The sequence below is a fragment of the Cygnus olor genome, chromosome 1 (assembly GCF_009769625.2).
Source record: "Cygnus olor isolate bCygOlo1 chromosome 1, bCygOlo1.pri.v2, whole genome shotgun sequence".
Classification (NCBI taxonomy): Eukaryota; Metazoa; Chordata; class Aves; order Anseriformes; family Anatidae; genus Cygnus; species Cygnus olor.
The window spans coordinates 45360442-45386077 of NC_049169.1; the positions used below are offsets into that span (position 1 = coordinate 45360442).

At 42.3% G+C, this 25636-nt stretch overlaps 1 protein-coding gene across 1 annotated transcript in view; it reads right to left on the reverse strand.

The window, feature by feature from the left end:
• Nucleotides 1–25636, reverse strand: part of UTP20 (UTP20 small subunit processome component) — a 64582-nt gene that overhangs the window by 30006 nt on the left and 8940 nt on the right. Inside the window, exons 11-28 of the mRNA XM_040556158.1 lie at nt 24933–25010; nt 24053–24231; nt 22037–22192; nt 21461–21549; nt 16895–17000; nt 15550–15700; nt 15064–15126; nt 14578–14736; nt 13617–13693; nt 12304–12383; nt 11353–11596; nt 10033–10233; nt 8068–8158; nt 5930–6015; nt 5246–5371; nt 4523–4689; nt 3765–3973; nt 517–660 (exon numbers count right to left, since the gene is read on the reverse strand). Coding sequence (XP_040412092.1) covers nt 517–660; nt 3765–3973; nt 4523–4689; nt 5246–5371; nt 5930–6015; nt 8068–8158; nt 10033–10233; nt 11353–11596; nt 12304–12383; nt 13617–13693; nt 14578–14736; nt 15064–15126; nt 15550–15700; nt 16895–17000; nt 21461–21549; nt 22037–22192; nt 24053–24231; nt 24933–25010 — 2406 coding nt within the window. The remainder of the gene's footprint in view (nt 1–516; nt 661–3764; nt 3974–4522; nt 4690–5245; nt 5372–5929; nt 6016–8067; nt 8159–10032; nt 10234–11352; nt 11597–12303; nt 12384–13616; nt 13694–14577; nt 14737–15063; nt 15127–15549; nt 15701–16894; nt 17001–21460; nt 21550–22036; nt 22193–24052; nt 24232–24932; nt 25011–25636) is intronic.

Below are 25636 nucleotides of genomic sequence, written 5' to 3' on the forward strand. Positions count from 1 at the left end.
CATTTTCCCAACCAAGATGTGATCTGAATTTCTCTAGTGAAGGCCACAGTTCTCTGCTCTACCACTGTGCTCATATTGGGACTCCTGGCAGGCAGGCAGAATGCACAACCCACTGACGGACCACGCTGTGGCCTTTCCTTTCCTGCAGCAGCAGTCTACCTACTTTTGTTTATGCAACCCCCTGCCACGGGGGGGGGGGGGGGGGTTCTACCTGAAATAACTTTCAGATAGAAAAGCAGCAAAGTGTACCTAGCAGTGACCTAGAAGTACTATTTTGCTACTGTGAAGCATCCAGGGAAGAAGTTTGCTTCTGTGGTTAAAGAACAGATCCATCCATTTTATTCAGATGAATTTGTTTGTACTTTAGCCAGTGACTTTATTATTCCACGACTAATCAGACATGAGCCACAAAGCTGGCTTTCCACACACACATCAGAATACCAGCAAATGAGAGCTGGAGTTCTCTGAATGGTACAGGTTACATACAGCGGATTGGAAGAAGAAGAAACACATTACCTGAGGCCATACCACTGCATGGAAAACTGCATCAATCTCCTCCACACTAAAGCTGTAGGTCTCATAATCAGAAAAAAACTCCACCACAAGCTTGAGTCCAAGACGTCTCAAATTCTTCAGTGGATTAATCAACCGAGGTTGGACCTGTGAAAACAAACAAAACAGTAAGACCTTTGCAGAACGGCCACTAACCACTTGCTCTGAAATTAGATACAGAATTCATTGGCCACAGATACTACCTTTATATGAACTATCAAAATATTCTGGTTTCTCCTCTAACTTTTGCACCGTAACAGTATACTTGTGTACTCACAGGTGACGTATATTGTTCTAAAAGGTGCCTATCCCTACAATGAGTCAGTTACAGAGAACTCCTTCAGCTAATGAAAATCCACATTGACTGCTTTGAAGTACCATCTGCACGTTTTTTGGACACACTGCAGAAAGATACAAACCAGCTGCATTTCCAGCCCTGACACTTAAATAATTCCACTTACACAGGTAAGGACCTAAATCAGCTCTCAAAAGAGAAGTTGTACTTCTCACATTGACATCTGCTAGGAAGAAAAGAACTCAACAGACAGAGAGAAGGAGGAGGAAGAGAGAAGGTAAGAATATGAAACACTCCAACAGAGCAGGACAGACTACAGCATTTGGTTACAGGGGGGTGCTTCATGTTCCATGTAGCACCCACATTCCTACGCTTCCTTGGGGAAAATGTTTAAATTAGGAAATCAGCCATACAGCTAATCACAAAGTTATTCATGCACTGCTGCATTCTCTTCTCCTTGGGGAGAAGAGTCTATTATGACTTGAGTGACCTAAATTACTTCCATACTGTGCAATGCAGCTTACAGCACAAACACATGAGACAACTCCTAGAGTCCTGTCTCAGAAACAACAGACCCACGTCAGAGCAAATAAAGACCACTGTCTGAGACTGGAGCTACATCTTGGGATCCTCAGGGTCTCCATTATGTATCCGCCACACGTAATTAACATACATCTCTCCTATTTTGCAAAGCAGCTCTGGTGTCAAAGCCTCACTGAAAGACATCAAGATTTTTGTATTTGATGTGAATATGGGTTTCTGAAGACACCACCCGCTACTGCGCAATTCACTGCTACACTACCTCTGCACCCAAAATCACACATCAAAAAACAAAGAGGAGCTGGTGCATAAGGAACCAAAGATGCTCTTGCCTGGGACCTCCCATGCTGTGCTGAAGTATAGTAATGTAATGGTGTGGAAACAGCTTCCAAACAGCCCTTGAGCTGCTTTCAAGGGCCAAACGCCTACAGGAACAGGTGCAGAAACCTGCATCTACTTTTATGCAGAAAGCACAAACCAGGCTGCTACTGCTAATGGTGACCAAGCAAAGTAATTTGGAGTCTCCCACAGCTCAATTGCCAGAAGAGCAGCCCTCTGAGACGAAGACTTTGAGAGGACAAAGAAACTCATTACGGAACACAATCGGTAGGAAACGTGAAGTGAATAACTTAGCTTAAACTGTCAAAGTAGATGTTTAACTCTCCAGGCATTATCAGCCTGCAATAAATTACTCTCAAACCCCAAGAATGTCATCTAATCATTAGCCAAGATAAACAGATTTCTTACACTCTTCCTTGAGCTTTTAACATCTTATGGACTAATGAAGTGCTAAATTAAGTTCAGCTAAATGATAAACTGTCACTCCTCAAGTTACAAAATGGTGACAGGTTTACTGTAGTAACCCAGACAAAATGTGCGTATCCCAGCAATGAATGAAGCAGTTCTTAAAACTCTTTTCCCAGTTTAAAACATGTAGGCACATGCAATCTGTTGCTTAAGTAGGATGCTGCTGTCCTACAGAATTACCCATTCCCTTCATACTGAAGACCAGTTAAGGTTTTGTGCAGCTTGCAGGCAGCTATGGGATCTTGGATGCTACCTGACTGCAACAGCTTGCTTTGTTTGTTGGATTGTTTTTGAGACAAGCAATGCTCTTGGATGCTCACAGACAGGTCCTGACAAGAACACATGTGCATGGTGACAACACATTAATTACCTAACATCCCTTGTTCAGTCTATCCTCTTGTAATTCCTTTCAACACTGCAGTGATGATGACGACTGTGCAGTTTGCTTGTTTCTCACCTAATATATGATCAGGCTCTGCAGGACCAGACTTGTGCATTGAAGACTATTTGCATTGAAGCCTGGCAAAGACACGAGTTTTAGGAAGGCATGAAAGCCTGGCTCAATGTCATAGCTTCCAAACAACAGGCAACAGAGCCCCCTACAATAGCAGGGCCTCCACAAGATGCTGTGCAGTGCTTAAAGGAAGAGCTAGCAGGCAACTCAAAGCCTCTGTATCCTCCTAACACAGTTAAGGTCTTACTGGTGTGGGAATGAGCTCAGTGCTCTCTGTGGTGCTCTCCTGGGCACAGGGCAGCAATAAAACAACAGGTCTCTTCTTTAGTTGCAGCCAATCTTTAACAGATTAGTTTCCTCACCTGTTTCTTACTGCACGCGCAGCCACCGCACACCAAGGGAAGAAACATTCCCAGAGCTCTGCAGGTACCTGGCTGAGACCCAAACTGTGACAGTGGATTGGCATGACCGCTCCTGATGCAGAGCTGGATGTGCTTCTATTGTGCTGAAAGCATGGCTGGCAGCCATGTTCTCCCTGTGCCCCATGACAGAAGACATTCACTCTGGATAATCACTGTGATCATCCACAATGCTGAGCTCTCCTTGCATCTGGCAACACAACAAAGCACCTCAAAGACAAGTTTTACTTTAAAGTCTCCAGGCAAGAAACTTGAAATCCTCTCCTCTCCCTGCTCCACTGGTCTACCCTTGCAACTAAGAAACTACATCTTTAAGGACATTTCAACCTCCAGCCGTAAGATTCTCTTACGTCCTTACAACAAATCATTTATCTTTTCCTCACGCCCACCCTTCCTTCCACAGGTAGCAACCTCCGAATCTCTCGCTTCGCTAACTCAAACAAGAATGCACTCCAAAGCACGTTCTTAAAGACATTAACTCTGCCTGCACTGTCTGAGCCCTCTATCACTTTCAGACTAGTATCACTGGCCTCTGTTTTGACTGACATTTAACTGCTAAGCTTCACTGCATGCAAGCGTTGAACTTATCTTTATCTGAATCGATGAAGGTGTGTGTACAACTGCAGGCTAAGGGAAAGGAACTTCATTTACATGTTTGTATGCATATACATATGCATGCATATACTATATATCATACCTTCTCTCTTTGCTGGAGGATGCAGGATACCACTGCTGTCATGCACAGCATAATCTGTAGAATTTCAGGTAGGTACTGACTGATCAGATGTCCCATGTTTTTCAATACAACTTCGAGACCATTGAAGAGGCTATGCTGACGTCCAAGAGGCAGGACTTTAGCTAAATCCAGCTCTGACATGCTTCGAAGCACTGCAGTCTGGCAAGGCCCTGTGATAGAAAAAGGGACAGCAACTTAGAGAAGCACCGTAAAGACACTGAAAATAACTTACAATAAAAAACGGTGTCACCTGGCCCTAAATTACAGTTCCTCGGATTCAGCTATTTAAATAAAGACAGCTCCAGATATCCATTCATCTCTCACTGCTTCAGTTATCAGAGCACCTTATAACCTCTGTTTGCTGCCATCACATCACTGCAGCCTAGTGCTCAGCAGCACGTTACATGAGAAGGACAGCATGGAGGCTACCAATATCCTACAATACCAGTAATTGCTCATTCCTGGTCTGCTATAGCTTACGTGCACAGCTGTGGCAAGTCATTCAGTTTTTCTGACCTGAGATCCGTAAAAGATAGCAATTGTGCTTCACAAATAAAACCTCAGGGAAATCCCCATTCTTATCAGAAGTCTACTTTCATCCTTTCATCCTTCCAAGGAAACCATTTGAGACAAACTGAAGCATGTAACAGTGCGAAGTGTATTTATCCTCCTGTAGGTCAGAATGTACTATATGCTCACAATCTCCTGCCTGTACCTACCATTACTGAATTGCTTCACAGCTTCGAAGAGCAGATCCAAGAACATCCGTATCTCTTCTGGCAGGGAGCCAGCAAGAAATCGCAGAACGATTGACATGCGAGTGCCTGCTGAAGACTTGCCCTGCGTTTTACTGCCCGTTTTGTTTCTCATCCTGCCATAGAGAATTCTTCAAGAGACAAAAAGAGGTTGTATTAGCTTTCAGCAAGCTCTCTGTTTCCTGGCCTGCAGGAGAAACTTGATTTGGTTTAAAAATTTTGACTATCATGAACAAAACAAGCAGAAATTCCCCCTCCAAAGTCTCCTCTGAATTTCTACACAGTGCTTAGAAACATCACAGTGAAAGACCAGCTTCTGCTTCACCTATAGAAGCTTTGCTGGAGACTTCAGGTATAAAATTAGAGTACCTGCAGGCTAGCTTGAGGACATCTACTGCTTAAGAAGGAATCTGCACAATCTGCATTACCCTATCTTAGTAAGAATAAATTATAATATTCAGTGAATTGAAATGTCTCACAGTTCTCTCTAAGTCTTAGAAGAAACAATATTTACCAAAATGCTGTTTTTAAAGAAAACAAAGCCATACAACCAAAACAAACTAAGAAGTCAAACTATACCATTAACCTTAGGGTTATCTCAACTGTTTAAAATGAGAAGCAGCAGCATTACATCTCTGCTCACAGTACTTTGATATGAAACCTTTATCCCAGAAGTTCACAACAAACCTCATAAGAACAGGGATGAGATATGGTCGATGCTCCATTTTTACTACTGCGTTCTCCTCAGAAATACTGAAATGGACTATTTCTTCTTTAAAGCTCTTGTCCTCCAGTAGTCTTTGCAAGTTCTCCCTGGGAGTAATAAATATTGTTTGTGGGCAGGTGGGGGCTGTCAAAACAGACACTCACACATACACATACAACTATCTATCAACTTTTCTATCTATACTGTAGATAAATTATTAAAGTACCATGTTCCCACCCTTTTGTCAAAAAATACTTAAAAGTCAGCAAGTTTAAGCTAATTATGTAGGCAAGTACCTCCTGGACACATTCTGAAGAGATTATTCAACTACAAACAACAGTTTTATGTTGCTATTTTCACTGGGTGGTTATAAATCATCACAGCAAAAGACCTCTTTGAAAATGATGCAACAAGCTATTGGGTGACAGAATGGAAAGTATTGCCCTTTTCCACTAAAAAAAAAAAGGGGGGGGGGGCACGGACCCACATCTTGGCCATTTTTCCTGTTTTAGGTAGGAAATATATAGCTAGTTAAAATTACAATTTATACACGTTTCTTCAAACAGTCAAGGCTGTCTCTCTCTCTGAGGCAACTGATTCCAAGTAAACTTTTGCTATGACAGCAGGCTCATTCACTGGTACTAAAATAATATAAAGGTTTTTACCTGTATGGCAGTAGATGAGGATGCTTGTATGTCATGATACAGTCAAGAGCTATTCTCTGCACGTTCTGGTCTTGATGGGACAGTAACTGCAGTTGATAAAACAAACAAAATGAGGCCCTATGTAGAAGACAAGTTCTTAACAAAAATAATGAAACTACCCAAAGCTTCCAAGCTCAAGCAGGTTTTGGGCTACCTTACCAAAACGGAAACAGAATGTATGTTGTCAGTATAAAGCCAAGGTGCAAATACGTAACCGTCACTCATAAAAGGCAGACATAGCTGCTGGTAGTTCACATAATCTTTCCCCTGCCACCCTCCTCTCCAGGAGGATAGTTATAATATTTGTTTTTTCATAATCATCTTTTCAACCACCATCAGCTTGAGTTTTCAACCTCAGTAGTATATCTGCTAAGACAATTAAAAAGCTGGCTAATCAAACAATCCCAAGACACCTGCCTTTCTTTTCTCTGACAAACATAAAACACTCACTGGACCCGATATGCAAACTCTCACTGAGATTCACCCTCTCTAGAAGATGAATCCTCATAGCCTAGGCACTAAGAAATACAGGTCACTTCCCCATGCTGCACTCTTATCAGCTCTTCAGTCTCCTGCCAAACAGCACAGGCTAGAATCATCAAAGGCCACTTTGCCATGACGTCCCTACGCCAGATGGACACACCAGTGATAATAAATATGCTGTCACAGAACTGAAAAACAGTAAGTGATTAAGTAACCTCTTTTTTTTTTTTTTTTTAAATATTGGGCTGTTCTTCACACGCTGCTTTGACCTGCACACATCTGCTCAGTGTTTTCCTAAGTATACAGGCAAGCAAACACGTGGACCAACTGTTCCTACACAAAACTCTGAGCTTGATTGAAATGAAGTGGATGGTCACCAGAGATTCTCAGGTTTGGGAGCTAATGGACCTTCCAACTTCCACACCAAGCACCTGATGAAACCCAGAGAACTAGCAAGTTCATACTACTTAATACAGTTCTACAGCCCACTGACCATAACTTCAGAGAATACAAACTGGGAACAACCAGAGCAAAACCCAATTATCTGAACAAACCCAGAACCAACAAAATCCAGTAAAATTAATAAAATGCACTCGTTAAGGATCTAAGACTTAGGAACACTCTTAAGAACCATATTTTTAACAATTCCCTCAGAGAAATCTCTCAAAAAGGAATCTTATCAAACTGAACATTCTTCACGAAAAAATTTATTAATTTTTTTTTAATGTTATTTTTTATAGACTGGTTTCTCCCATCGCATTTCTTCGATTTTTTTCCTGCTTTCCTTATTCAAAGTTAGAAGAGACAGGCATTATCTAGGCTCTGCTCTTTAATCCTTGTTTGCTGCTTATTCACTTAATATCTGTTTATCTTAGTTTCAATTTTGTTGATACTGATAGTGAGTAAATACACTACGCACAACCAGTGCACACGCCTATGCCAGGCTAAGGACTTGTAACATCAGCCACTAAAACTAAACAAACAAAATAAAAAGAGAGACACTCAAGAGAGATTTGTATTTCCTCTCCCTTTCTGCAGAAGTATGTTTTTCCATAGTGACAGGCATGGCTGCACTTCCCTTCTCCAAATGCCAGACAGGATGAGGATCCTGAATTTTCCACATTTTGCATCTCAAGTCACAATGGGGAATGCTGAAAGCTGTAGGACTGTAACAATTTTGGAAGAACAGCTGATGCAAAATGATCCACTGTTCACACTGGCCATGCTCTCTACAGATACAACGCTGTATGTGAAGAACAAATCTCTTTGGCTCTTCATCAGGCTTTGGGTTCAAAATCCTCTTCCAAATGATGCTGTGCAAGTGGAACAGACTCTCCTTACAGCCACTCCTCCACATTGCCAAAGCCTGCTACCTTTTCTGTTGCCAGATCTGTTCACGTGAGCCAGTCCTGGCAAACTAAGCCAGCATAAACCTGCTTGAGATACCTAAGGGGGCTTGCTTCAACTAAAGACTGCTAGGAAGCCCTCTCAAGCACAGCTCCTTTTCCAGCTACCAGCCATGGCTTCAGATGATACACTTTTGCAGTCACAGACACTGCAGACAAGAAAGGGTGCATTTATTAGCAGTAATTCTAAATGCCAGAAAATAGCATCACCTGGGTATATAATGCATTTAACTTCTGCTCCAGATACAATGCACGAGGATTCGAGAATTTAGAGAAAACTTGTAAGTGAGCTATTAGTTGCCTGTAAAACAAAATAAAACAATTATTTTTTAAAGTGTCTAAAAGAAACAATCCCGCATTATCACAAACGTATGGGGAACATTTAATAAAACTGATTAACAAGAAGGAAAAAAACAACAGGATCCCAAGTCCATAGGTCTCCATTTCAGAGCCACAGCAGGCTGTATCCTGTTCTCTCCCCTAAGCCGTTTCTCCCAGGCCTCATGCGCTGTACAGAGAAGGCCATTTCCTCAGTAACACCAGCTGGGCTCAGTCTTTGGTGAGAAAGGAATACAAACAGTGAGGATGCGGCTTTCTTCCTTCTCCCAGCTCAGCCTGGAACACCAAACAGCTGAATTTACCTCTTTATTTACTTTTCCTTAGCTGCTGCCCATCTTTCTCCTACCAGCACAAAGGGCTGTGTTTAGGCACAGATGATGCCTGGACTCCAGGCTGCAGGCACAGTTGGGAGTCAATTCCAAAATGAGGCTGTATCACCCCAAATCTGCCCCGTTTCCACTTTGTAGTAGGGAAGAGAGGTGACCAGGATAAGGAAGGCAGAAGATCTCATCTACCACATGCACGGTGGAGCTGGCAGAGGTGGTCCTCATTCAGCAGCTGCCCACCATGGTGGCTTACACTTAACTCTCCAGACATTCAGCTGGTCCATGGCCAGGCTGAGCCAAAGGGCGAGAACGACACCTGCCGGCAGCCCCACACCGAGCACGGGGCAGGCATGGGTCCTTCTGCTGCCTCAGCCAGACCTGGTGGGCTCCAGCAAACCACCCTCAGAAAGGGCCCCGGGGCACAGCCCCCACCAGAGCTCTCCTCCTGCAGCACAGAGTGAGCAGCACAAACTGCTCACCGCCAGGATGAAGAGAGGTTACTCCAGAACTCATTAACAAGTCTCCAGTAAATCTTTTATGGGTTTGTTACTGCTACCAGGAACTAATGTTTCTACTTACGCACATGGACATTCTGAGATGGAAGTTTTAAAAAAAATCTTGGACCGTCACTGTATTTTAATTGCTGCTAATTTACAGATAAAAAGCAGAATCTAAGAACAAAATGAAACACCTATAAGAAGCCCTGGATTAAATGACAATACAGGTTATATCTCAAATACTCATGATATTGCCAACATGTAAGGTGATATTTCACTTGTCTGTCACATCAAGCACCACCCGTTGCAAAAAATAAAATAAAAATTAAAAATTAAAAAAAAATAAAATAAAGGCAAGATACAAAGCTGTGTGAAGTAATTGTAATGACATTTGGCAGAGGTCATCGCGGTAAAGAGGCTCTCATTAAAGAAATCATGGAGAATTCGTAGAGACCCAAGTTCTCCGTGTACTCAGTACTGTAAAACAGTAACATTATAATGCCATGTAGCTTCAGTTTAAAACATCAAAAAATGAAAATATCAAGGCACAAAAATCCGTGTCCACAAGATAATGACTGAGGCCAAGATTTTTAGGTAATGGCAGAATCCCAGCAGTAAACTACCTAAGTAATTTTTCAATGTGTTTGACTATGCCCATGGTTTTAAAAGACCAACAAATACAAACAGAAAAGCAAGGATACAGCAGGTACTTAAAAACATCTTCAGAATACAACGTAAGTTTTACTTAAAGTAACACAAGCCAAGATTGTCAGATGGCAGGTAATGATATAACGATAAATCCTAGGCCAGGCCTTTGGATATCTGTTACTGTGCAAGCAGAGTTTGTTACTCTAAAATGCTTATAACTCACTGTAAAAAAAAAAAAAAAACAAAATACAAGCGAAGGAAGAAAAAGGAATATATATATGTAAACACAGCTTTTAATCTTGATACAAGCCACTCAATCTGCCTTTCCACAAAAGCACTAGCAATGGAAAACTAAAAATACTTACTTAGCAGCAGCTCTTCTTGTTTTCTTTTTTGGAAGCCCTACAGTAATTGGTTCTCCTTCTTCCTTTTCTTCCTCCTCTTCCTCCATAGTAACATCATTTACTTCTTCATTAGATAACTCTTTTGCTGCTACTGCACCACAAGTCTTCTTTCTAAGATCCTGAGTTGGAGCCACTAATGAATCTGCTGGGTAGTACTCATTTCTGTATTGAAAAAAAAAAAAAAAAGAAAATACGAAGAAGGAATTAAGAAACATGTTTCAGGGTTCAGGGTTTCAGAAACTGAACAATCTAGTGTTCTCGTATTCTCATAATTAATGGTGCTGTGTCTTGGGACACTACATGGCTAAAAATTCACAAAGGAGTCCACACTTCAGTAAGTACAAGCTACTTTGCCTACAAATTGCAGAGATATAAGGTAGTAACCATATATGCTAAAGGAGACTAGAGGTACCGGGTAGAAAAGGGAAAAAAGAAGCAAACTTTTTTTGAGAATTATTTTTTGAATTATGAGAAACCTGTAAAGAGGCTTTGTGGAGGGCAGGGGGTGCATGCCCTACCAGACTGCAGTTCATTTTTTCCAGGAAGGCAAGCAAAACATTTTTTTTAATTACAGAAGAGGACTGTCAGAAACCCTTCTTGGCCATGAGATCACCCCATGTGCATCATACTATTTGAAGTGTGCGTGCATGCAAGCACATCTCTGCTCTCCCTCCAGGGACAGGAAATTGAACAGCTCAGAATCAACTATTTGGCAGAGTAACTTCTCTGGTAGACAATATATAGAGCTCACAATGCAATTGACAGCCTTCATCTATTGTATAGGAAAATCCATAGAACTAGAGAAAATCATCATTACTATGAAGAAAGCACAAGGAAATAAATACAGTGTTAACTTGTTTAAACAATTTTTACTGTTTCCAGGAGGAACTGGATCACTTGCTAACAAACACAGTATTTTCCCTACCCCTATCTTTTGTGATTCCAAATTAAAATGTGTTTTCATTTTAGAAAGCAGAAACTTTACTTCCACTGAAACCATCCCCCTAACGCAGTGATGAGGCTGTGACACTGGCAAGGTGATAAACGAGAGACTGAGTGGCAGAAACATGCTGTCAGTTTAATTTCAGCCTGCCTCTCTTGTGACATCTCTAACAGAATCCAGATTTCAATTAACAAGTTATTGTAATGGGAAACAGGCAGTATATTAGTTATGTATTTAAGAAATAAAGTCTACGAAGAGCTAGCCATTGACTAAGCTCAGCAACAGCAGAAACAACTGAAAGCAATGCATCCTCTCAAATAAAAATAAAACTAACTTACCTAATGAACCTCAACAGAAGTGGGGAGAGTTCCCTTGACCGAGGCTCCACCCTGTCTGGAAACTTGTCCAGTGCCTTCCACAGTAGAAAACGGAAGTTTGTGTGGTCCAGCCGCTCACTGCAGTCTGTTCTAGTCCTCAGCCGCTCCAGGAAAACAGTGCCCACCCCTCCTTCTGGCATCTTCTCGCTTTCCGTTTCAGCGATGCTTTCCTCCTGTTCATCCAGTTCATTTTGCAGCTCCATTTCTATAAAACAGATGATATGAATTAAGTATCTTTTAGGCTACTTCATAATTGTCAGTAAGTAGCAAGAGATCAGCCCCCCATCATGAAAGTAATACTCCTGACGGCAAGCACCTGTTCAGACAACTGAATTTAACACTGACCTGAAAGACCCACATTGTTCAGAAAGTAATCTAGGATGTCTTACAGCCTTAATGAGCTCAGTTCTTTTGAATAACAGGAGTCAACAAATGGCCACATACTCACATCTCTGTTGTGAGATTGTGACATAGATTCCATATGCTCACAGATAAACCTCAAGTGTAAACAGAGTACACCCAAGAAAAACACAGTGTTTGCAGGAATTCCACTGAATCTACAGAGCAGAACGATGGTCTGTCTTATTATACAGATTTCTTTACTGTTCCTCATTACTCTGGGAAAAGCCAGCCTTAAGCAGAGATGAAGCTGATGCATGGCTTTCCACAACCTGCAACTCCCACCTGTAATACAGGGGCCATTTCTGTCTATTTCTTGGTGTTCAGGACAAAAGGAGACAGTTCTCTCCCAAGCCCTTCCATTCCTGCCCTGGACATGACGCTGGCAGTCAAGAGCTCTAGTTTGGAAGTCCTCCACCAAACGTAAATTTGGGGCACATAAAAAATATAATCACATGTCATTCACAATTAGCTGGGTTACTGTCAAAACACCATGTAGGAGCTGTGACTTACCAGCATACACAGCAGCCCTCTCCAAATGTTCATAAAAGACCTTCCAGAACTGTTTATTCTCCATTTCCTTTGCATGAGAACTAACAAAACATAAGCATGAAATTAAAAGAAAAAAGAATGCCATACGTCAAGGGAAGTTAATAATTAATAAAATCAGAGGCTTTGATTACTGCTTTAATGTGGGTGTCCAAAGACAGGACATCTGCAGGATACAGCTGTAGCACTTCCTTGCCTTCACTCATGGATCCCAAATGTCAATTGTTATTAAAATAATCTGGTTGTATCCCATGACTTCAAATGAACTCAAGTTGAGTGAAACTGTTCTTGAGCTTTCCACTGACTTCTGTACAGTTATATCATATAGAACCAAAGGAAGAATTAGCATGGACATATCTTTTGAAGAGCTGATTTAATTTTTTTTTTATTAATTCAATAGTTTGATGGTGAAAATCCCATCCTTTCTAATCATACAACAAAGGAAAAAAAAAAACACAAGGAAATAAAGTCATGCTAAGAGCAGAGACACTGACTTCAGTATTCAGCTCAGTTGTCACCATGCTAAGTCTTCCTTACTCAATGTTATTAAGGTTTAGATGTTTTTCAGTAAGGACAGAGAAGTCAGAGATGGATAAACTGAAATGCACTTGAGCATTTGTGAAACACTAATCAAATACTGCTCTCTTGGACTCAAATTCCGATGCTGTTTAACTATATTTGTTGCAAGCTCCCTTTAATAGTGAGAAATTACAGAAATTAAGTTAAAAACTAACAGTCTATGTAGGCTGTAATTCATCTGAGAGAGAAAATCCATTTGGAAAGATTTCACACAAAGGCTCTCATGCACAGATCTCTCCAAATCAGACATTTTTACCTCAGCTTTTCTTCACAAAACAATCATCAAAGAATATCCTGAGTTGGAAAGGACCCACAAGGATCACTGAGCCTGACTCCTGGCTCCACATCGGACCACCCAAAAATCAAATAGTATGTCTGAGAGTATTGTCTGAAAGGACTCCGTCAGGCTTGCTGCCTTGGCCTCTTCCCTGGAGAGCCCGTCTCAGTGTCCGACCACCCTCTGGGTGCAGAACCTTTCCCTAACCCCCAGCCTGACCCTCCCCTGTCCCAGCTCCATGCCGTTCCCTCGTTCCCTCGGGTCCTGTCGCTGTCCCCAGAGAGCAGAGCTCAGCGCCTGCCCCTCCGCTCCCCTCGTGAGGGAGCTGCAGGCTGCCATGAGGCCTCCCCCTCAGCCTTCAATGGAAGGAATCATTCTGTGAGAGAGCCACAGATTGCAGCATCCAACTGCACATACTCACGTTATGAGTTCAATTACAGGATCCCAGAGAGGGCTGAAGTTAATATAAAGCATTCCCAGTAAATACCGAAGAGGCACCTAGAATGGCATACGAAACCACCTTGTTGAGACGTTAAAAAGTTGAGATGTTAAAAACAACAGTTAAAGACCAACCAACCACCTCTAACCTTTCTTCTTCTCAAAGGAGGAAACTTTGATCAGAGAAATTCTCAGAAGTACTACCCGTAATGAAGCAAGTCACACACATCATTGTTTTTTGTTTCACAGTTTCATAAGAAAATTTGTAGACCCCATTAACTCTATGCTGCATTGAGATCTATCCACCGTATCTACATAGCATGAACGCAAAAACCAGTTCTGCACAGCAATCCGACATGCAGCTGAACTGACCTACAACCCTTCCTCACAAAAGCTTACAAGTCAAGGTAAAAAGAATGATAAAGGTACTGCAACAGACATAAAAAATAATTAAAACAAAACAAAACAAAACAAAAACACAAAAAAACCTTCCCACCAAATCCATGAACATCTAGCTAGTAGAACTGTGACCCTTCCAGCATCTAGAAACTGACATCTCCATTTGCTCAGCCATGGAGGAGATGCAACAGACCCAGTTAGACAAGATTTTCATCCTCTAGAAAGATCCAAAAGCTAAGCTCTTCGATGTACCACTGTTGAACCACACTGAGGGTATGGCAAAGTCAGAATTTAAAATTTGCTCACAGTTCACTTCTCCCTGTAACCATTTGCCTTCCTTTGCATGATATCAAAAACTGATTAAACTGACTGTGGGACATTTATCTAGATATCACCACTGTTCTACTAAATATTGAAGCAAACACATTAGTTCCACAGGCAATGGGAGCTGAACTCTTATTAAAAACTCTGCAATTGATATGATGGAATAAGAACAATCTCTTGGAATATGGGAATGTGACAGCTTCCTGTTGACAACGACTCACCTCCTGCAAAGATCCACTTGGTATTGTAGACTGCACTACATCACATCTTAGTTTCCTCAAATGGAGAAGTTTCTCTCTGTAATCATTCACTGTTGCTGGCACAAGCTCTGCTTGGAGCAATATGGCAAATACTGACTGGAGCTCTCCTGTGCCATCACTCTGAACAAACAAGTTACAAACATTTTGTTAGAGCATCCTTTCTCATTGAAAGGTATATCAACAAACTACAGAGTCTGAGCCTTTTTGAACCAGAGAACAAAGTCAAGGGGCTTGCTCTGCTTACCACCACCACTTAGGTATCAGAACTCACACATGTGAAAACTTTAGGGAGCAGGGGGTAAAATCAGATAAAACTGGAACGTGAAAGCACAAAATCAGAGGACAGCCTTTGGCAGAAAAATGCTCTGTTTCTGTAAAGCAGGAACCAGTTCACAGTCATCAAAACCAGACTGATTTGAAATGTTAAGTGAGAAATTTCAGCCCTACCTCAATCACTGTAGAAGGTGGATTCTCAAAATGGTTTAGAATTCGGACAGTCAATAGTCGGACCTGTAAAAAGTGGGAACATACGTCAGAAACATGCAGGAGAATGCAGGCTACATATGCAGACACATACACACCTACAAAGAGGTTAATGTCTTGCACAGGAGGCTGATTTTGCTAGGTTCCTCCTAGAGTTGAGAAACAGATGAGCTCCTCTAGTCTAGCAGGAAATTCAGAATGAATACATTAGGCTCTTGCTCCAAGTCACTTCTAGGGAAGAGGTAAGCGTCCCTGGGCTAAAAGTTAACCTCTGTAAACTCATGCCCCACAGCAGCCTCTTGGAAATGGACACAGCCCTAAACAGATGCTACAGAAGTAATTGCTTTACAGTCTCACGTTTCTCCCTTCAGCCTTTCTCAAACTCAGTCTACTTAAATTGAATTCTAAAATACAAATCATCTTGCATTTGCTCAAAAAAAAACAGATTACCTTAGAAATACCAGTGGAGATATTAGGCTGCAACTTCTCAAACAACTCCATTAGGTTCCCTTGGGAAAGGGGTTCCTGGCAGCCACACAATGCCAGTCTTGTGTAATAGAGATCAGCCAACAGCAACGCAGAGGGGTCCGATGGAAAAGCACTTAACCAAGAGAGTGTTTTATTAGCATACAGAGAGTATTGCAACAATACAGACATTTGAAAACAAGGCAGTAGCGACAGTAACAGTACTATGGGAAAAATCCACAACTTCATACTCTACTGGCACCACCAGGCCTATCAAGCTGGGGCTAGCTAGTTGGACACACACACAAATAGCCGCTGAAAACAGATCTGCATAGGTCTGCAAATGCAGCTGCTGCTGCTGCCAAGGCAACCACTTAGTGATCAACTTCAACGGAAAAATAATTCAGGTTTAGGTGGGACACCAATTCTACCATTAGCAGGAATCTTGCCTCCCCACAGGGAAATCTCCTTCTGCTACCCAACAACCCTCACTCCAAGTGGGATTCACACCCCCAAACCAAAGCTGGCAGAAAAGCACTAGACTGAAGCTCCCTGTCAAGACTTCCTGCTTGATCTGGGCAAGCTGCCTTACCTCCATCACACCTCAGACATGAGCACCATGTTTTCCTAACTGAACAGGATGTTTTGAAGCTCAAGCTAACAGAGACTTGGAGCTGCTCCATCACAATAGCGATGGGAGATGACAAGTTCAACAGGATTTGCTGGAGAGAGATCAACAGTCTCCCTCGGTCCCTCCAGCCACTCAGTTAACATGTGCTAATTTTAAGCAGAAGGGAGTTGTAATAAATAGAAGTGAGCATACAAAACCTAATCCAATTGCAGAGCAAGCACACACGTGAATGTGTAAGGACACAAGGGAATCCCAACACTGCCAACAGAATGTCAAATCCCAGCCTTTTGACATAACTCAGATTGCACTGTCACTGTCCCTTTTATTAGTATAATGTAACACACAGTTACTAAATGTAGTGCTCTACATTTGCAGTGTAGTGTAAAACACAAACGTGGTGTTCTAAATATTTGTGCTTACCTAGAAAGCAACATATTTGACACACTGCTCTTCAGCTGGCTAAGAAAGCTTTGGTTTGCAGAGAAAATGCCGCTGAACTGGCATATTATTTATTTGGTTTTCTAAATGCCTATAACATTGCTACAATACGTAACCACAATACCAAAGCAAAATGTTGGTACAAGAGAACATACGATCAACAAAAAGGCATTTAACGTGCCGCTACATAGAAGTCAAGTCAGCTCTTTGCCATACTAAGGAAAATCACTGAGGACCACAGAACAGGCAGAGTTTACTTACGTCACCAAGTTCTTGACACGCTCCACAGGTAACAAATGGAGTATTTCAGAAGACTCTGCCAAACTGAGAAGAGTACTTACAGCTTGGCAGGCCACGAACAGGCTTCCTGGAGCAAAGAGAACAAGAACAGCCTGTATATTTACTCAGGTCTCAATGACTTGTGTTTGCATGGTGCTTGACCATCTTGAAACGGATAGAGTCACAGAAATAGAGTAACTGGTGGATCCCAGAACTGGTATGTGTATTTTCTAACCGTTATCATAACCCATAAAGGAAATGCTCCTCTGGCTATAAAAGTAAATGCCTACTCCAGCAAGCCAGCATTGAAAGCTGTGAGCATCTCCCAGTTTGCATCTGCCTCCGTCACACCCACATACACAGGACGCAGAGGTCTGGAGCTAAGCACTGTTGTAGGAGTCTCAGACAGCTCTATGCTACAAATGGCTGTACTGGGCTTATGTGGCAAGGGTTTGGTAGCTGTGGGACTGCAGGAGTGGCCTCTGTGAGCAGAGCCCAGCAGCTGCACCTTGTCAGATAAAAGCCAGCTCCAGCCGGCTCCAAAAAGGGACACAATGCTGGTTGGGCCTCTGGGAGAGCAGACTTAAGAAAGGGAAAAACGCACCCAACAGCAGCTGAGAGAAAGGAATGAGAAAATGTGAGAGAGAACCAGCCCTGCAGGCCCCAAACTCAGTGCAGCAGGAGGGCAGGAGGTGCTCCAGGCACGCAGCAGCAGTTCCCGTGCAGCTCATGGAGGAGCCCCCAGTGGAGCAGGTGGATGTGGCCTGGAGGAGGCTGCGGCCCATGGAGAGCCCCCGCAGGAGCAGGCCCCGGGCTGGAGCTGCAGCCCGTGGAGAGGAGCCCACGCAGGAGCAGGGGGTCTGGGGGGAGCTGCCGCCCATGGGGAGGCACGTGGCGCCACATGGAGCAGGGGCAGAGAGTGACCATGAAGGAGCAGCAGAGACAAAGCATTAGGGACTGACCGCAGCTCCCATTCCCTGTTTCCCTGCACCACTCAGGGGAGAAAAGGTAGAATAGGGTGGATGGGAGCAGGGGAAAGTGTTTCTAGTTTACTTTCAGTTCTCGCTGCTCTAATGTAATTTATTGCCTATTGCTAATAGGCTAATCTCCCCAGACTAAGTCTATTTTGCTCATGACAGTAATTGGTGAGGGATCTCCCTGTCCTCATCTCAACCCTTAAGCCTTTTTTCATCACATTTTCTCCCCCATTCTTTTGAGGATGGGGAGTAAGAAAGCAGTGTGATGGAGCGTAGCTAGCCATCAGTGTGAAACCACCATAACGGCATGCAGAAATGAAGAAAAGCTACGCGAAATAACATGAATGAAACACTCAGAAGAAAATACATACTGATGGTACCATTCAGGCACTTTTAAACTTTCACAATGCACTGTATGAGAACTTCAAAGCTGCCCTATACACTTAAAGGCTGAATTCCTGTTAGTGAATGGAAGGTGGGTTTGCAGAATATCGTTACAGCGACAGCATCCCCTTCCTAAACCTCCAGTTTCCTTTAGGGATGAAGGGTTTCCAAGCAGCACAGGTCAGCCAAAGCCCTTCCAGGCAAGAAAGGGGAAGGGCTGTTCCTTTCCCTGCCATTCTTAAGCTGGCAAGTGGGTTCTTTAAAAAAATAATTACTCTCTCCTTTGTCTCTTCCCTAGCAGAAGAAACACTGCTCCTGAGCCAGGCAAATTGAGGGAAGTTCTTAAAAGATGCAACTTTCTTACTTGCTCACAGCTGCCATGAAAAAGAAGGGGAAGTGAGCATTCATTTCCTGCTTATTCCTTTGAAAAATCTCTCTCTTTTCCAAGGTGCTTAATTCTCCGAGTATTCTCAGAATCCTGCTTGCCGTTAGTCTCTGCTCCTGAGAGAGGAGAAACAGCAAGTAATGGCAGGATCACAGAATGGCTTGGGTTGGAAGGGACCTTAAAAATCATCTAACTCCAGGCCCCCTGCCACAGACAGGGATGCCACCCACTAGATCAGGTTGGCCAAGGCCCCATCCAACATGGCCTTAAACACCTCCAGGGATGGGGCAGCCACAACTTCTCTGGGCAATCTGTTCCAGTGCCTCACCACCCTTACAGTGAAGAACTTCCTCCTACTGTCTAGTGTAAATCTATCCTCTTTTAGTTTAAGACCATTTCCCCTTGTCCTATCATTATCTACCCAAGTAGAGAGTCATTTTCCACCCTTTTTATATAAGCCCCTTTGAAACACCACAATGAGGTCTCCTCAGAGCCTTCTCTTCTCCAGGCTGAACATCCCCAGCTTTCTCAGCCTTTCTTCATAGGAGAGGTGCTCCAACCCTCTGATCATCTTTGTGGCCCTCCTCTGGACTTGCTCTAACAGGTCCACATCCTTCTCGTGCTCTTATGCACAGCTCAAGTTACCAAACAAAAGTTGTGGTATCTGAGAAGGTTAGGTGCAGGAGGGAAGGTAAATAGGTTCAAGATACTGTGTCCAAGCAGCTAGAGAAGATGTGCCAGAGATAAAGACAGTATGCAAAGTATTTTTAAACTGTGAAAGTTGCTATAAACGTCTTAATCTTGAAGGAACCAGAAAGGTTGATCAAAAATAGTTTTATTGTCATTTACAAGGCCACATATCGTAAACTTAGTGGTCACCTCCATTTATTCTTGCCTATTAACAGAAGGAGTGGGAGCTGTCCCTTCTCTTAAAATCCACAGAGGGAGTTTATGTTCGGGGACATATAATTTCTTTAAAAACCATACACAGCACCCCAACTGATGTTTATAATACTTAGAGATGACAGCAGGCTGATAAGCCATGCAACTTTGTAAAAAAGGCTCTTATTTTAGCCAGAGTTTTTAAATTATGTTTGACTGTGTAGTTTGTGGGTTGATACAGCGTAGTGAACTAAAATTGGGAGTTTGCTATTTTCTTTGGAAGGACTTGATGAAGTCCCGGTCACACCTCTTTTGATGTAGCCCAGCATGCAGTTGGCCTTCTGTGTTGTAAGTGCGCACTGCTGGCTCATGTCGAGCCTTTTGAACACCAGAACCCCCAAGTTTTTCTCCACATGATGAAGCTTTCTACATGTGCAGTGTAAGGGCAGAGGTTCCCAAACTGTAATCTGCATCGCATTTGGTAGTAGTAAACCTATGCTGAACAAAGATAGCAGCTCTCACCTCACGGTGGACACACCTATACGATCAATAGGATAACTTCTATACAGGCAGTTACAACTAAACAGTTCCCAGGGGGAAATTGCTATTGCTCTGTCCCAGTTCCCAAACCTGCACTTCCCAGTACTTCCCTACACTCCCAAGCAACTGCAGAAAGCCATCCAGCTCTGGGATTTACACTTTGCCTCAGGCTTGAGAGACCAGGCAGATCAAACAGGGAGCACAGGCTGGGGTGTGCCTTGTACATGCAATGAGAGGATACTGGAGCCCTACCAGAAGGTGAAGGAGTTGTAGAGATCATGGAGCTGAAGTGAATGCAAAAGATGAACAATTGTCCAGAAACACTAGTTTGGGAGGAGGGTGAGGAAAATCAAACAAGGAAGCGTAGTACAGGGCAACAGGAGACAGGAGTGTAGGACTGACATTACATTTGTTTTTTTTTCTTTAGGAGCAAAGGAGGAAATGGCAAGATGCCTCTTGTGCACACACACAGCTGGTGCAGAGTTGCTGCCATCAAGGATGAGACTCAAGAAAAGAGGGTCTGGGTACTCCTTTTTTTACAGTAAGTAAAAGTCAAGTAATCATGGCAGCACGCAAAACCTACAAACAGGATAAAAGAAAGAGCTAAATCAAAAATGACCATGCTTGACAAACGCTAGAGAGGAAAAAGCAACAGAACTTAATTGGTGGATACAGTTAGGAGTGTTATTGAAGAGATTACAGAGGAGAAAGGCCAGGCTCTAGACAAGCCCTTTCAACCCAAGTAACAAAGAACACTAAACCTGGGGCATTCCAGCACTTGTTCATACTTTGTCACACAGCCAAATGCTTGAAATCTCTCTGAGTACCAACTGCCCTGTACTATCTGAGCTAAGCTAAAAAAAATTTTTCTGGCCAGAGACAGAAGACAACCAGTCGGGTCATGGTGACCACCCACGCCTGGAGAGAGGATACATCGTTTTATTACCAGTGCTGTCACTCAGGTCTGACATGGTAACATCCCAAACTTTGCACTATAGTTTTGGAACAGTCTAGCTGGCACTTGTGAGTCAACAGTCTCTCCTTCACTTGACTGCTTCAGTCTGGATCTGGTTTGGCAGGATTTCCATTCTCTTTTATCTCACTTTCTTCTTTTTCTTCTTAATTATCTTGGTCAAGCCTTGATTTGGACAGTCTGCCACCCCATTACGATCACCAACAACTGCAGAATTGTTTCCTGGAGAGTGTTTTTTGCTTTTCAACTTTGAAAAGCTTTGCTTTTCAACTTTTACTAAACTGCTCAGTAAATTTGGATACAATGCTATTGCTATTCACTTTCATACTTTGTGGCATTAGCAAAACTACTTCTTTTTTTAAATGTTTCAACAGAAAGCAAATAAACAGGAAATAACAGTAACTGACCTTTGCAGAGGGTTCCTTTGTCAATAGCTGCAAACAGACAACCTATAAAGCTTGTCACAGAGGGCAGGATGATTTCTTTGTCCATTGGTCTGTTCAAAATAAATGAAAAACCTTTAATCTCTGCGTTACACTTGCACCTAGACACACACGAAGGATTCCTTTAACATTTTCTCATGTTAAATGACAGAGAGCTCATCCCAAGTTTGAAATCAGTAGCAAATATTTTTGCTATTTCTAATTCACAAGTCCAACTCCTTCTCCCATACAAGAGCACAGTAATTATTGAAAACACCGCTGTCTAGAAGGGATGGTGTATAAATACAGAAACCGAAATGTATCAGGAACATCTCTAAATGCCAGCATACAAAATTTAAGGATCACATAATAAAGAAACTGATATTCTATTCCTGACTTTACCACTGACACAGTATTTCCACACAGATATTTTCCACCTTTTTACCCCAGTTTCCCCAAACTGGGGTTAGTAATTGTTGTGCTTCCCTTAGTAAATTGATTTCTGACAGATGGTGAACTAGACAGAACCACATGACAGTAGTACTTTAGAATATCCCTTACCTAATATGTGGCAGTATAACCAAGGCAACCCAAGGCTGTGAAAGGTCAGTGATGTCTTCGTTCTCTGGTAACTGGATTACAGACAGTACATGATCCAGCACTGATACTTTTGCTTTTCCTCCTTGTCTTTTGCTTGTTTGTTGTCTTGTATTAGAGCTAAAAATAAAACCAAACTTTTTAGTAACCCACCACTGAATATCAGAGATCATTCCTTTTCCTCGCGTGATATCTAAATTGTGTTGATTACTTCTAACAAAAAGGACTAGGACAACCCAAGGGATTTTTTTTTCCTTTTAATGTCCTCCACAGCACAAAATATCATCTATACATATATAGGCCAAGGAGCACAAAACATGGCTTGTAATAAATGTCAGGTCTTAAACTACAAATAGTATTTCTAGATGGAAGGACTCTAGTTCTCAGGTGGACACCCTCACAACTAAGAATGTGAGGAGCACCTGAGATTTGTCTCTGTGATTGTCAGCATGATTACTGTTTATTAACAACTTAAGTATTAGCAAAGATTAATGGATGACACAAAATAACCTGTTAGGCAACAGTCTAGCAAATCTATGGAATCACAGGCTGAGCCCAAATCAAAAGTCCTATCTTCAGGCAGAAAGGGTTAACATCATACTGGAACGTATCAACAGGAGTACTTTATACCCCATGGACAGCACTCTTTGTATTACACCCAGCACTTGTAAGACCAAAGTTGGAAAGCTCCATAAGCTCCACCTTTCAAGAAAGAAGCTAACAGAAGGATACCATCAAGAATGAGTAGAGGTTTAAGAAACAAGATTTATGAGAGAATCATCAAGGAATTAGGATGAAATGAATACTTTCAATGTTTTTGATAATCAAAGTCTGTTATTTGTAAAAGCTGGATGCAAAAAGGAAGAAGTAATCTGTTCTGTGTTCCCTGCAGATAAGATAAACAGCAATGGATTTAATCTGCAGCAAAGGAAATTTAGCTCAGACAGTAAAAAAAAAAAAAAAAAGTCTAATTATAAATACAGCTAAGCAGTGAAATGGTCTGCAGGGGCTGCTTGGGAATATATGGGATGGGAGCATTTAAGAACAATTTGGTAAAACATCTTTCAGTACTAGTTCAGGATTTTCTAATTCCATCTTGGGTCATGCAACTCTTGAAATGTCTCCCACCCCTAAATTCTACCACTGACATTGCAGGAGCAATATCGTCTAAGCTATATGCTCCACATCACTGAAAGTAAATAAATAAATCAACAAATACAACAAGAAAATAAAAGCAAACTGAATTTTTTTTTTGACTTACAACCTTGAACCTTGACACCTCCACTCTATTAAAGTAGAAATAGAAAGAAACCCACAGAGTAGACTACTTTTAGGAAAGACAAAATCTTACATAAAAGACAGTACCGGTCACCACTCTCTGCAGGCAGAAGTTTTGATCTAGAGTGATTGGAACAATCATTATCAGTAGGTTTGCAACTGTCATTCTGTGCTTGACCATGGTCACTCAAATCTTTCCAAAGAGGTTTCAGAGGGAAAGCAAACACTTTGCTGCAGCCAACCCAGCTTTGCAACCAGAAGCAGTCAAGCTATGCCAGCATAGTGCTGTGCCTGGATTAATTACCTGTGGTAATTAATACTGGGTACCCTCTGTTGCCCAGCTGTGCTCTATACTACTTCCCAGCAAGCTCCAGACAAGACGCATGCATACATGGAAGAAAGATGAGGCACAGACAAGAGGTTACTCTTGATGAGAATCTGGACTGCAGTGTTCACAATAAAGTTTAACTACCCAAGATGTAGCATGCATTTTGGTGTAACAAATCCAAATCACCTCTACTGCATCACTCACTAGCTTTTTTGTTGTTTGGCTGTTTTGTTTTTTAAATAAGTGATAACGTTTCCAGAGCAGTATCTCTTCTCAAATCATCTCAGAAAGAAAAATGGGATCCCACTGTATCACTTTGCAGGCCTGCAGCCATGCAGACACATCTAGCGTTTGCTAAACTTCAGAAGTCTCACCTGATTGATGATTCAGTGAAAACGAGAGGATACTTTTCAAATGCCATTGAACCAATGGTAGGAGGCTCTGCTTTCACCAGAATGAGTTTAGCCAAAATTGCCATTGCCTCATCCTTTACAAGGGCATCTGTACCAGAGAAGCAATGCTCAATGTATTTTAGAAAGCATGGAAGAAAATGCTAAAGGGGAAAAAAAAAAAAATCAAGGTTTAATAAGTCTTTGCCATCAAAACCACAAGGAACACATGACGCCAGCTACAGAGGAAGCCAAACACGCACAAATGAACTACCAACACACCAGATGTCTCGTCAGTTCTGGTGCCCCAAGTCACCAACACAGAGACACCTTGTCACCCCAGCCGGGACAGTGATTTGACAGAAAAATTCAGTCTGCCCAAAATCCAGTCTTATCAGGACTTTCCAAATCCCTGACTTTGCTTCACATCCCACTCTTTTTTATTCGTATGATTCCTCCCAGATCACCAGTTCCAGGCCCGGTCTATCAGACATCCCTTACTCTTCATTTCCACTTACCTTCTCCAAAACTCCTTCTTCTCACCCTATCCATAACAATCCCACACCTTTACTTTTCAGCAGACAAACTTCTGTCTGTGAACTAACAGTCTCTCCAACCCTAAGAATTATTACCAAGTTCTAACACAATGGCATCGTCAACCTCTTTCATTCCTTTCAGATCATACCAAAAGTTTAAATAAACATCATGTCCATACATTGAAGTGATTCAGCATAGAACGCAAATAAATATACTATAGATTTCCCAATTGTAGAAGGACTTTCCTGCTCAGGTGTCCTCACCACAATGACATCTCACACCCCTTTGGCAATAAAAATAAACAAAATGCACAAGAGCTTTCACCTACCCTCTCAAACTGCTTCATTGTAAACATCGTTTCAGAGAAGTCCAAAAGCAAGCGCCATTCAAATTCACTTGCGAATACCTGCAAGATGCAAATGAAAGGTTGACAGGAACACATTTACAAGAGACATTTTATACTTAAGTCTCCATTGTCCATGGGACGTATTTTCTGGTTTATCAACCAACCATGCTGTAACTCTTGGACACCCAGCTTCTCTGTTCACAGCTAGCATGGTTTGTTATGCAGCCACACACAGCAATATTGTTTCCAGTCACAGCTCAGGCACAGAAACAGCACAGCCCTTTCAACAACTCCTGTGGGACACAAACTGGCTCTGTGCAAAGACAGCTTAGGTATCTCTTTAAAGTGATGTGGAAAACGTAAACTAAAGTTGTAGTACTGTAGCACACACGCATTGTTAGAAAGAAGCTCAGGCCCAGAAAATCTTTGGGCTCTGCATTCTTCCTGTGTACCTCCCAGCATGCAGGACCATAGTTCTGGTACACACAACCATACCCGGCTGCACAAAGTTTACCACCTCCGGGGGGAGCCAACCTTCACGCTTCTGAAAGAACCAAGACTGGAACAGTTCCTGACTGCACGTGGAATCGGTGCCTCTCAAGACTGAGGTGTGCAACACAGAAATATGCACCCAGAACTCCTTTCCCAGACCCTTCAGGTTATAAGGACAGCTTTAAGCCTCCTCC